The sequence below is a fragment of the Cyprinodon variegatus genome, unplaced genomic scaffold, assembly GCF_000732505.1.
Source record: "Cyprinodon variegatus isolate N-32 unplaced genomic scaffold, C_variegatus-1.0 Scaffold228, whole genome shotgun sequence".
Classification (NCBI taxonomy): Eukaryota; Metazoa; Chordata; class Actinopteri; order Cyprinodontiformes; family Cyprinodontidae; genus Cyprinodon; species Cyprinodon variegatus.
In genome coordinates, this window is record NW_015150681.1 from 282392 (window position 1) to 294160 (window position 11769).

Here is an 11769-nt window from a genome sequence, read left to right on the forward strand (position 1 = left end):
AAAGTTTCTACGAAGTGTATGAGAAGAAAAGAAAGCCTCAGAAGAGGCAGATATATCCCGGAATCGTTTGCTGACCTTACAGCGGCGACTAATAACAAAGATGGCGTAGGCACTGCGTGATGGAGGCCGAGTTATGTGACCCACGGGGAGCAAAAAAGCAGTGATCATCTGTCCGAACGGTAAGTTAACTGAGTTCGCTATAAATTTCACTAAATAGTCCCTGCTCTATATAGTGATTGAGGGATTAAGGGTGGACGTTTGGGTACAGTAAACCTGTATATGCGATGCAAACAGCAACTTTTAAACAGAGCGTGCACGAGAGGAAATGAGCACGTGCATGCTCTCGCACGAGTTTTATAGGCGTTCCCTCTCGGAAGCGGTTACAAGGTTGTGCAGGTGCATTTTTTGTGGAGAGGGCGGGTCAAGTCTGGAAAGTGGGGCAAGCATTATACCACCTCCTAACTCCGATATCCCTAAATAAATTACAACCAAGTTTGCTGTGTTAGAGAAAATCAGTGAATAAAGGAGCATGAAGACCAGGGAACACAAGTGGCAGGTCAGGAAGAATGTTGAGGAGAGGTTTAGAAAAGGGCTGGGTTCTGAAATGATACAGGAAGCTGAACATTTCAATTCACATTAGTTCAAGTCATCATCTGAACATGAAAAGAATGTGGCAGAACTGCTCCAGTCAAAACATGACTAACCTAAACCGGCAGGCAGAAATTCATGTTAAATCAAACTCATACTAATACAGTTCACCTCTATAGGCAGATATTGTTCAGGGCCTAAATGTAATACAAGCCCGTCCAATTCACTTTAAAGCCAGTGGGTCAAAGGTTATCTTTGTACGGGTGCCTGTGGTGAAGCACGGTGGTGGCAGCATGATGCTGTGGTGATTCGATTAATCAAGGTGGGCAGGAAAATGGGCCAGAGTTAATTAGAGGGTAAATGGAACTAACAACAAACTAATCCTGGAAAATATCTACGCAATAGATTTGTCCTGCTGGATGGACGACACTTAACCTTCCAGCAGGACAGATTGTCAGAAAGGTCTAGTCAAAGTGGAGATTTGAAAATGAATCTCAACAGATAAAATTCTGATAACCACTTATCCCTTAATTATAAAGTAATAAAATTATAATAAATACTTTGGTGTTCTGGTGTTAAGGTGACAAGATGTGGAAACTTTTAGAGGTTTTGATTACTAAAAAGTGCTGTATACAAGCAAGGAAGCTAGAGAGCTCCTACAGCACATCTACACAACCTGATGGGGTGTCTCATATCCATGCAATGGTGAGTCATAGCTGTTTTTAAAGCGATTTGACTCTGACAATTCCATCCTGGTGCTTTGAAATACTGGAAAATTTGTTTCCTTCAACTTTTTCCACCTCTGCTTCATTAAAGATACAGACAATAAAAAATGCATTATAAATTACAGAATAGTAAAAACATCTTAAGCACCATTCTGATGTAAATAAACTGTAGTATTAGAGACCCAGATAAAGGTCCAGATCCCTGTTAGCAGCTGCACCGATGATCCACTTTAACATACATCTGACTCAGGTGTCAAACTCCGACTGCTGGTCTATGAGGATGGTCGTGTCGTTTCCTCTCCTGGTGCTTGGATCCAGGCAGGACACTCCCAGTGCTATCAGACACAGCCATACCTGCGACACGGGAGCACACGCACACATGTCAAAGGTCGTATCTGTCAGATGAAGGTGGCCGATAACACAGAGAACATTTCTTGTTTAATGAGGTCACGTAGTCCCTGCTTTGCAGTGATTATGCGATCACGCGTAACACGTCCAATTTAATTCCTTTCATATTTACTATTATTGGATCTGTAGGAGCCTAAATTTAGATTAAGATAAGATAAAAAAAAACATTCAAAGGTTACAGTATATATCAGAAAGTTAAAGGTTTCTAATAGTAATGAGGTTCAGGTAATTGGAGTGGAGCCACACAGTTTATTGACCTCATTTATATTTGTCCTAATCTTCTTTTATTATTTAATTTTTAATGGAAATGTAATACCTGTATTGTTTTTTATTTTTGAAGTAAATGGTTGAACCTAGAGGATTCCGTTTGTTTTTTTTGTTGTTGTTTTTTTTTAACCATCAAGTGGATTACAGAGGAGAAAAGAGGGTCAAGCTTATGGCTTCGCTACTCAGGAAACTACAGTATCAAAGGCAATTGTAGTCGGTACAGAACAAAAGTTTAACAAGTGAACAGAACATACCATCAATAACAATCATGTGGACTCTGTCTTTACAACCTAAGTGTTTTGCATCCATCTTCTTCCACTTTCCTTCCCATTAATAAGTTTTTACTTTTTTTAAAGAGGTGGAAACTGACACATAGGAGAGATGTTCAGGTGTTTTTCCTTTATTAGTTCTGTTTGTCTACCTATTATCAGGTGTTTTCTAGTTTATTTCTCTTGTGTATTTCTTAATGTTTTAATTTGTTTATTTTTACCTTTATGTTTGTATTTGTGGATAGGTTTATCCATGCATCATCTCTCCCTCAGCCAGGCTCCTCCCCTTATTATCCAGTTATATTATGAACCTGTTTTTCCTATTTGTTTTAACATTTGCACCTGTTTTCCCCAATTACTGAAGCTCTGATTCGGTTATTAGACTGCAGCAGGTCCTTAGTTGATCTCCATGTCTCCTCACCTGTTTGCAGTTCATCTGCCTCAAATTTGTCATTAGAATCTCAGAATGAATGCGTCAGTTTGCATTTCAGCCAGAACTATAGACCATTACAGTGTCAAGTCTCTAATGTACGAAGAAAACATCTACTCCTCAAATCCATAACATCCAGGTCACCTCTAACTCTGCATCACTGTAGGTTAGAATCCAAAACCACCCTGTTTGTCGTTAGGCCGAAATTATTGCATGACTATATCGAAATCACCTGTTATTTAATTTATATTTATCAATGGTTATCTGTCATAATTTAACTTTATTGATCTCGCAATGGAGAAATTTATCTCTGCATTTAACCCATCCCCATTGGGAGCAGTGGGCCGCCATTGTATGGCGCCCGGGGAGCAGTGTGGGGTTAAGGGTCTTGCTTAGGAACCAAGAGTGGAGGCTGTGGGGATCGATCCGGGTACTTGCACCCTTCTCAGAGCACAAGTGCACTGCTGTAACCCACCATGACCATTAAACCATTAGTCATTGGTTTAATAAAAGCTAAACGCTGCTTTATTTTATTTAAAAAAAATATTAAATGTGTTATTTTCCCTGTTGTAAATATAAAACCAACATTTATGCTACTAGAAAAAATATAACATTAGAATATGTTATAACAATAGAATAATGTTTAAATTCAGAATGAATCTAACAAAATGATCTTTTCTCTTTGCAATGAGCAGGTTAACACCTGTAGATCCACAAAAACTATAACTCTGAACTATAAATAATGTTTTAATCAAGATTAATTGCAAACATTTTATGCACTTTATCAAGATATGTTTTTTAAAACATATTATTAGAGTACATATTTTTTTACTTAATACAAATGCTGTGCATTTGTAGCTTTATTTACTGGACTTCGATATCTTATACTTATGGATTTAAATGAAAAAAATCCAGATAATTTAATTAGCAAGTTAATAAGTGCAAAATGCTCCCATTTTGACCAAATTAAGGGGGCTTCATGGTGACAAAATGGTTAAATGAAGTATAGTGTCAATCTTTGCTGACAAAACAAGCCAACCTATATATGAGACTTGAGTCAATTATGTAAGGTGTATAAATCTAAATGAATATTGGAAATTCAAAGAATCAATCCTGCAGCCCCATGCCACTCACCAAGTAGCCCACAAATGTGAGGTATGCTATGGAGAGGAAGCTAGCCAGCACGTAGAGCCACACACTGTTCAGTGCAGTCACGTAGACAACCACAAAGTACAAGTTGATGGCACACACACACAGGATCACCAGCCCTCCTCCTATTTTATACGTCCTGCAGAGATAAGCGGAGATACAGTGAGCAGGATACAGAACAGGAGGAACTGATTTAACTCTGGGTACGTTGTGATCCACTTACAGTCCGTTGGCAAAGTCATTCATTAGAGAAGGCAGGCTGGTGAAGGTGAGGATGGGAATGAGGGCGAATGGCAGCTGGGGGGGGAAAGATTGAGGTTAGGTTTGTGGTGTTTGTTAGGTCATACAAGGGGTGTCCAAAGAGTCACCCGGAGGCTGCTTTGTGCAATGATCTGACTGCAAACTCAAGAATAATAGAAATGCAGCCATTCAGCACAGGCAGTTAGAAATGGAGAATTTGAATAAGGAAATTCACTTTTTTTTTTTTTGCAGATGGGTTAAAATCTTTCAGTGGTAGTGATCTGTCACCAGACAGCACCCAGTCCACTTATAGATATGTTCATTTCAAATCTAGTGACCTGTAATCAGACACTACAACACAAAATATTCAACACACTGGATTAAAAAGGTCCAGAAAGGTCATCCTCAGGGCTTAATAACTAATAAGAAACACTAGCCTATCTACACTACATACAATAGCACACCCTTGCCCCTCCAAAAAACTAAAATAATCTAAAACAAAACATCTATTTTTTCATGATCTTTTCTCAAAGTTGGACTGTTGTGCACCCAAAGCTGCTTTTAATTTATGTAATATTATCTTATGTTATGTTAAACTTGCTAAATACAGCAAAAAAGTTTAGAATAATAGTGACATTTTCAATTAAAGCTAAAATAATTTGCATAATGTAATTTTTTTTTTAAGGGACAGTGTAACACATTTTGCTTTATAGCTTTAACAAACACATAATACATATTCTGTAAATGTCTAATTGCATCCCTTAAAAAATTAAAGTGTTTTCATGGCTTAGAGTTAGTAGTTATTAAATACACCCAATGAGAGATGCCATGTTGTGTCTCCATTTTTGATCAAAGTGAAAAGGAACAAACTTCTCAGGTTTTATCTGTATCTGAAAACATGTGTTCATTGGGAGATGTGTTTAAAACAAGCAACAATACAAATATAGATAATTCAACATTCTCCGACCATCAATACCCTTTATCCAGAGAGAGGAAAAAGAAACAAACCAAAAAAATCCTCCACATCAGCCAGCTTTTACCAGGTGGATACAATTTATAAGGGGGACGGGGCTTCTAAACGGACACACAGGTTTCAGGCTTTCTGTTGGTCATGTAATATAAGTCAGTATATTAGTAAAGTTTCTTTGGCCTTATGATAGAAACAGGGAGGTGTAGTTCAGCAAGCAATCTTCCCCCCATCAGCAACAGCTAGTTTGTTTGTTAGCCTACATTGGGCGAGCTACGATACAATAGTTGCTGTCATTCTTCATAGAAGTTATTCCAGCTTGTGAGTGTAGGTTGTTTTCAATCTTGTTTTCAGAGAAATGTGTCATGTTTTCATTGTTTTTTAACTGATCTGTCAAGGTTGACATAAGCTGATGTGTCCCCTCCATTCAGAAAGAGTAGAAAGTAAATCATACAGAGAGGCACCAGTCTGTGATTCACTAGATGAAGGTAGATCTCACACACTGTTCTTTTAAATTAGGCAATCCCTTAAAACAAATGTTAAGCTTTGGCTGTGTGTGTTTTTATGTCTATCTGTGGCAGGAATCTTTACCTAAATAATCCAGTGGGAGGCACTATAACTGCACAGATCTTATTTTACAAAGGAGGGGGAAAAACACTTCAGTTGATTTCTTCTTTAGCATGTGTCTTTAAGTTGTCTAAAAATCTGCTTGTATTGTGAGTTGAAGGTGGGAATTGATAATAAATTGCATTTAGAATGTTTCCAAAAAAGAGCTTTTCCCAAAAAGCAGAAACACCCAATAACATTTGGTGAGAGAAAGACTTACTTTCTCTTTCCACCTTGTTTGCTGAAAGTAATACATGTAAAGTGGATTTGTTGCCCCAGAAAAGGGAAGAGACAGTTACAGCTAGTGTTAGCACTTTCCCACTAAAGAAAAAACTCCCATGACAAACAACTCTGAACAAGAGACCATTAAAGGCCATGAAAACAATGAAACCTTAAAGCTACATATGAATATGCTTCTACTAATCATTGCATTTTAATGGATTCATATTATTATAATATTCATATTATAACAATATAGAATATGAAGTCAGAGCTGCAGAGATCCACAGCTTAGGTGGTAGAATCTGTTGAAAGTCCTTAACAAAATGAAATCACTAAGGAACTCAAGTCATCCACTTACTATTGTTAACAATTTTTTCAATTTTAATTAATATATTCCCCAATAAAATGCAAAACTAGGTAATGGTAGCTGGGTTTAGTTCATTTCCACCCTTATTTTTTGAACATTTAAAACAGGTAATTGGATCTGGCTGAACCAGTTTAAGTTGTTATCTAACCTGCATGCTCTGGAGCACATTGAGGAAGTCGTTCATGCCGGTCAAGTGCCGCACATCCTGGAAAATGGCTACCAGCAGCGTAGGAATGATGGCCAGGGAGCGAGTCAGCAACACTCGAGCAAAACGGGACCAACGCAGGTTCAGAAAACCCTGAGAACGAACATCATGCATCAACTAAAAAGCAGGGGTGCAAAGTAATGAAATACATCTATTCAAGTTACTCTAATTGAGTACTTTTTATGAGTAATTTCTAATTTTCTGAGTAGTTTTTGAGATATGTAATTTTTACTTTTACTCGTGTAAATTTTAACCTAAGTAGTTTTACTTTGCTACATTTAAAACCCCCTCACGTTACTGAGTAAAAAAAAAAAAAAAAAATACTGATGGTGAAAAAATTAAATGTGGCCCTGCCTTGCAATTACCCTTTGTATTGTCTCATAATCCAGTGCTGCGCTTCGGAAGATGGTAGTTGCTAATCACAATTTAGGGAGTATGGATGAGGAAAGGCCTGAAGAGGAAACATATTCTGGAGACGAAAGCCAGAAAAACCCTTGGCCATATTTGGAAGAATTATTTGTTTTCAAATGCACAAAAGGGAACAATTTGATAATGCAGTGCAACATGTGCCTGCTCAGCAAAACTGAGCTTTCGGCTTTTAAAACATCAACATCCAATTTACAAAAAAATGTGGCAGTAAGTTAGTTATCATGGTGTTGTCTGTTGGACAGTAGGATTAAAAAATTGTTTGCACTTTATGGTAAAGGTTGTGACTGTCCTTGTGCTGTGAGGAAGTATGTTCCTTAGCCCAGCTGATCTTTTGCAAGTGTGGATGTCCACTGAAATACGCCTTGAAATCGATTAAAACACCTTGTGCTTAATTCGATTCATGACTCATCCTTTTTTTTGCATTAAATAACTCAAAGTAACTAAGTAACTTTTACTCAAATTACATTTTAAATGACGTAATTTTGTACTTTTACTTGAGTAAATTTTGAGATGGGTAATTTTACTTTTACTCTGAGTAGAATTTAGGCACGGTAAAGATACTTTTACTTAATTACAATTTTTTAGTACTCTTCCAACCCCTGCTAAAAAGGTACAGTTTTAGGAGATAGTAACACACCAGAGCTTTACAGATGCCAGGAGTAGTTTCAGGTAAAGCTATGGCTCTTATCTTGTATGTATGTGTATGTCGCTCACTCCCCATTAACTGACCTCCATGACAAACTGTCCAGAGTATGTTCCTGTCATGGTGGAGCTCTGACCGGCTGCAAGAATCCCAATCGCCCATATGTAGAGCGCTGCTGGGCCGAAGAAGCAGCCCAGGATGACTCCCTGTTACAGACGTGCACACACACAGAACAGACAATAAAAACCAGGTCCATCCCATGAAATGCTTTTATAGATGTACTGATTAACTGCTGTACATGATGTGAATGCAAGACGTACCCCTTTGTAGATGTCAACCTCCAGAGTTTCATTGTTCAGAGGGAACAGGTCGGGTTGATAACTTCCTGATTGGTTGCAGGTGTTAAACTGATGTCATAAAACAACCAAAAACGTTTCAGAGAACATTGTAATATGAAGCTCTTATTAAACAAGGAGAGCAAATGCAGAGATACTCACCACCTCGATGTTTGAGCGCTGGTAGAACGCCTCAGCAAAGACGGCGACCACAAACACATTGATGAGGAACGAGACAAACAGAGCGATGGCCGACTCGATGAAGAAATACTTGTTTGCTTCTTTTACTTCTTTCTTCTTCGAGCGATCCACCTCTCGAGACTTTAAAGCACATTTGGTCACTCAGTGATTAGGTTTTATGGGGCTGATGATAGACTGACTTCAGGTGCTGTCTGACCTTGACAAGAGCAGAGTGGAGGTAAATGTTGTGAGGCATGATGACGGCACCCACAATGCCGACAGCCTGAGTAAGCTGAACGGGTCCGCAGCCCTCGCAGTACGGCACAAACATCCCCTTCAGCAGCTGTCCTTGGTCAGGAGCCACCGTCACATACTGCAGCAGAACAGTAAGGCCATTGACTTTAGAACTACTCAAAAATATTTATATCCACATTTAAAGCATGAATACAAGGTGCAACCAGACAACGACAGGCAGAGAGGGTCAGAAGGATGAGGCATGTTGCAGGAGTTTACTACAAGAGCCAAACTGAATTTACTCAGATCTAACTCATATTTCAGTGACAGAAAGTTAATAATGCATTTAGGAAACTCTGTGGTGAAACTTTATAATACAAACAACAGAGAGCCAAAAGTATGGCGTACATTTAAGGACATCCTCAGGTTTCAGGAAATAAGTCATCAGACTTAGGAATAAACTTATAAAAGGAAAGGTATGATCTCTGAAGGTTTTTTAAATGCAGTGAAATCTTGACCAACCTGAGCAGCTTAGTTGTAGCTTTGTTAAACTAAAAAATCTGCTCTATTGGGGAAGATTTTACTGAATCTAAACAAAAGCTCTGTCGTTTGCTGAGACCTAAGACCTGATACGCTTATTCCAAACACCTGAAAACTGATAGTTTCTTTTTTTTAATGAGACCTGCAAAATTTTTTATGTGAAATCTGTGCCCTAACAGCTTTTTTCATAAGACCTGATAACTTATTTCATGTGAGTGGAGGATTTCTAAGCGTTACACCGTACACACGGCTCAGCCAAGAAGATCTTAGCCTATATATAACATAATAACACATGAGATCATCTGTGTTCTGTGCTGACAAAAACATCTCTATAATGCAATGTCGCCTGATGTCTCAAAATCAGCCAAAGTACAAATGTTCTTCAGTTACTTAATGACACAAACCCTCAATGGAAATTAGAAATTAGATTATAAAAACCACATCACACAAGTCCAATGTAGAATAAAAAAATAGAACATGTGCTTATGCTCTGGGAAGGGTGCAAGTACCCAGTTAGAACCCGATAGCCTGCACTCTGGGTTCCTGAGCAAGACCCTTAACCCCACACTGCTCCCCGGGCACCACACATTGGCAGCCCACTGCTCTCCAAGGGGATGGGTCAATAAAGTGAATTTCTCCAGTGTGAGATAAATAAAGTTCAATTATTAATTATTTCTCTTTTGGTGAGAAGACCATATGGAGGTGACAGTCACTTTCACATTTAGCTCCAAGACTGCAGAAAAGAACTAAGCTACATCTCAAATATATGCAGATGACATCATTGCATATATGCAAAAAAATATAAATAAAAAGGCAAAAAAACAACTGACTGCAGAAGAAAGTCGCCTGTTAGAGTTAGAGAGATGTGGGTTAGATGTTTTGGGCATGTGATAAGAAGAGTGGCTGTAATAGAGAAAGGATACATTCACAAAAATATTTCACACAAATTTTAGGATTTATGTTATTTTACTGCATAACAAATTCCCATCTACCTTTTTAGATAATTTTAACACAAAGCTAATAAATAAACCTTTTATTTAAAATACACAGTCATCGGGTTTATGTGTTTAGTATTAATAAAGTATAAAATTAACACTAATTACTGAATTTTACTTAAATGTTAAATAAATGTAGTTGTGGAAATGCATAAAGGGCATCCCTGATTGATATGCAATTGAAACAATAAACTTTATGTATTTGAAATAAATAAACATATTAGTATCAATTTTGAGTCAGTATGTTTGATTAATTCTAAATACATAAACCTGAAAATGATGCATTTTAAATGAATAATATAATATAATATGAATTATATAAAGTTTATTTATGAAGTTTGTGATAATAATATCTAAAAAAAAAAGTAAGTGGGATTATGCTATATAATAAAATTAGGTGCATCTTAAAATTTGGCTGAAATATTTTTGTGAGTGTATTGTCGATGGAACTACCTGTGGGGATAAAAACATGAAGACAACAGAAAAGGTTCGTGGACATAAATAAACCTGGATTCATGAAAATAATATGCAGAGCCTTAACATCGATAATTTAAAGTAGAGTGTCAATTTACACACACTGAGCATTTACAGAAAACCAGAGCTGTTTCTGTTGTTTCTATTATTCTATATTCTATTGTTCTATTATTCCATAGATCTGATTGGCCAATAAAGTGAAGACAAAATAGCAAACCAACATCAGTACCTCATATCCAAAGGTTATGGCCATAATAGTAATAAGAAAACCAAAGAAGGCTTCCAGTCTTCTTAAGCCTGCAGAAAAACACACAAATCAATGAACTCTTCCTTTATTAATGTATAAAGTGTTTATTCATAATGTGATTACAGCTTTACCAGTCATATGACTTACTGTACTTATCAAGGAAGAGGAAGACAAAGGTGTCGACAATGGTGATGAGCACACCGGCCCAGAGCGGGATCCTGTCATTAAAGCACACACGGCAGAAATGTTGACAACGAAAGTAGGTCTGATCGTAATTATGAGCAGCTATCCACCCAATCCTTTGTGTCTGTATACCACACCTGTTAGAGGACAGGAGGCTGAAAGCGATGGCACAGCCGATGACTTCCTGCATGTCTGAGCCGATGATCGCCAGCTCCACCATCAACCACAGGATTATTCTAGGTACCTTCATGCAGAAGAAAAAAAAAACACATGGGAGTGAGTTTAATCATAAAAACAGAACCTTTTGATAACGAATTAAAAATATTCTACGGTTCCAATAAATCACTCGAGAGGCCCTTCCCAAAAACCTGAACAATGTCCTAAATATAAAACATATCCTGGGATGCAAAGAAATAGTTTAGATCAGAGCATATTCATGAAGTCCAGAACTAATTCCAGATCAGAATTTGTAGCAAGACTTTAGAAATAAATGTTTATAGTTGCTGTCCATCTATCAATTCATTTACCAAAGAAGCATGGGAAACAAGCCAGCCTTTAGATGATGAAATGATGGACACACATTACTAAAGCAGTGGTTTCCAAACTTTTGAGAATAGAATAGAGTAGAATTCAAGTCACAAGTACAAAGCAATGAAATGTAGTTTGCATCTATCCAGAAGTGCTATAAGGATATAAATATTTATTTACATGCGCACAAAGACTATATATGTATTGATTATAAACGTATATATAAACAGAGAGTAATTGTAAGAAGTCAGAAAACAAAGAAATATAAAAGGTATATACAGATTTCAATCTGAAAAACTCATTCAGCAAGATGGTGGAGGAGGGGATGGAGGTGGGTTGAAACGCGGTCATCTGAATGAAATCACACGGCTCAACCACCGCCTGCACACTAAGTAGCAGACGAGTTGCGGATCGGAGGCCTTTTGAGATTAAATTTGAAATGTGTTTGGCTTTCATAGAGGCATGGTTCAATGCTGATTGGCGAAATGAAGGCGAATAATCCATTTATTCAGCTGAACTTCTGCCTAAGTTTCATTAT

The 11769-nt window shown here is 37.5% G+C and overlaps 1 protein-coding gene across 1 annotated transcript in view; it reads right to left on the reverse strand.

Annotated features, from left to right (window-relative positions):
• Positions 1-11769, reverse strand: part of LOC107088738 (natural resistance-associated macrophage protein 2-like) — a 29037-nt gene continuing 17268 nt past the window's right edge. The window contains exons 6-16 of the mRNA XM_015381094.1: positions 10841-10947; positions 10668-10738; positions 10503-10570; positions 8248-8403; positions 8013-8171; positions 7836-7922; positions 7602-7721; positions 6387-6536; positions 4060-4133; positions 3822-3975; positions 1-1667 (exon numbers count right to left, since the gene is read on the reverse strand). Coding sequence (XP_015236580.1) covers positions 1560-1667; positions 3822-3975; positions 4060-4133; positions 6387-6536; positions 7602-7721; positions 7836-7922; positions 8013-8171; positions 8248-8403; positions 10503-10570; positions 10668-10738; positions 10841-10947 — 1254 coding nt within the window. The 3' untranslated portion in view covers positions 1-1559. The remainder of the gene's footprint in view (positions 1668-3821; positions 3976-4059; positions 4134-6386; positions 6537-7601; positions 7722-7835; positions 7923-8012; positions 8172-8247; positions 8404-10502; positions 10571-10667; positions 10739-10840; positions 10948-11769) is intronic.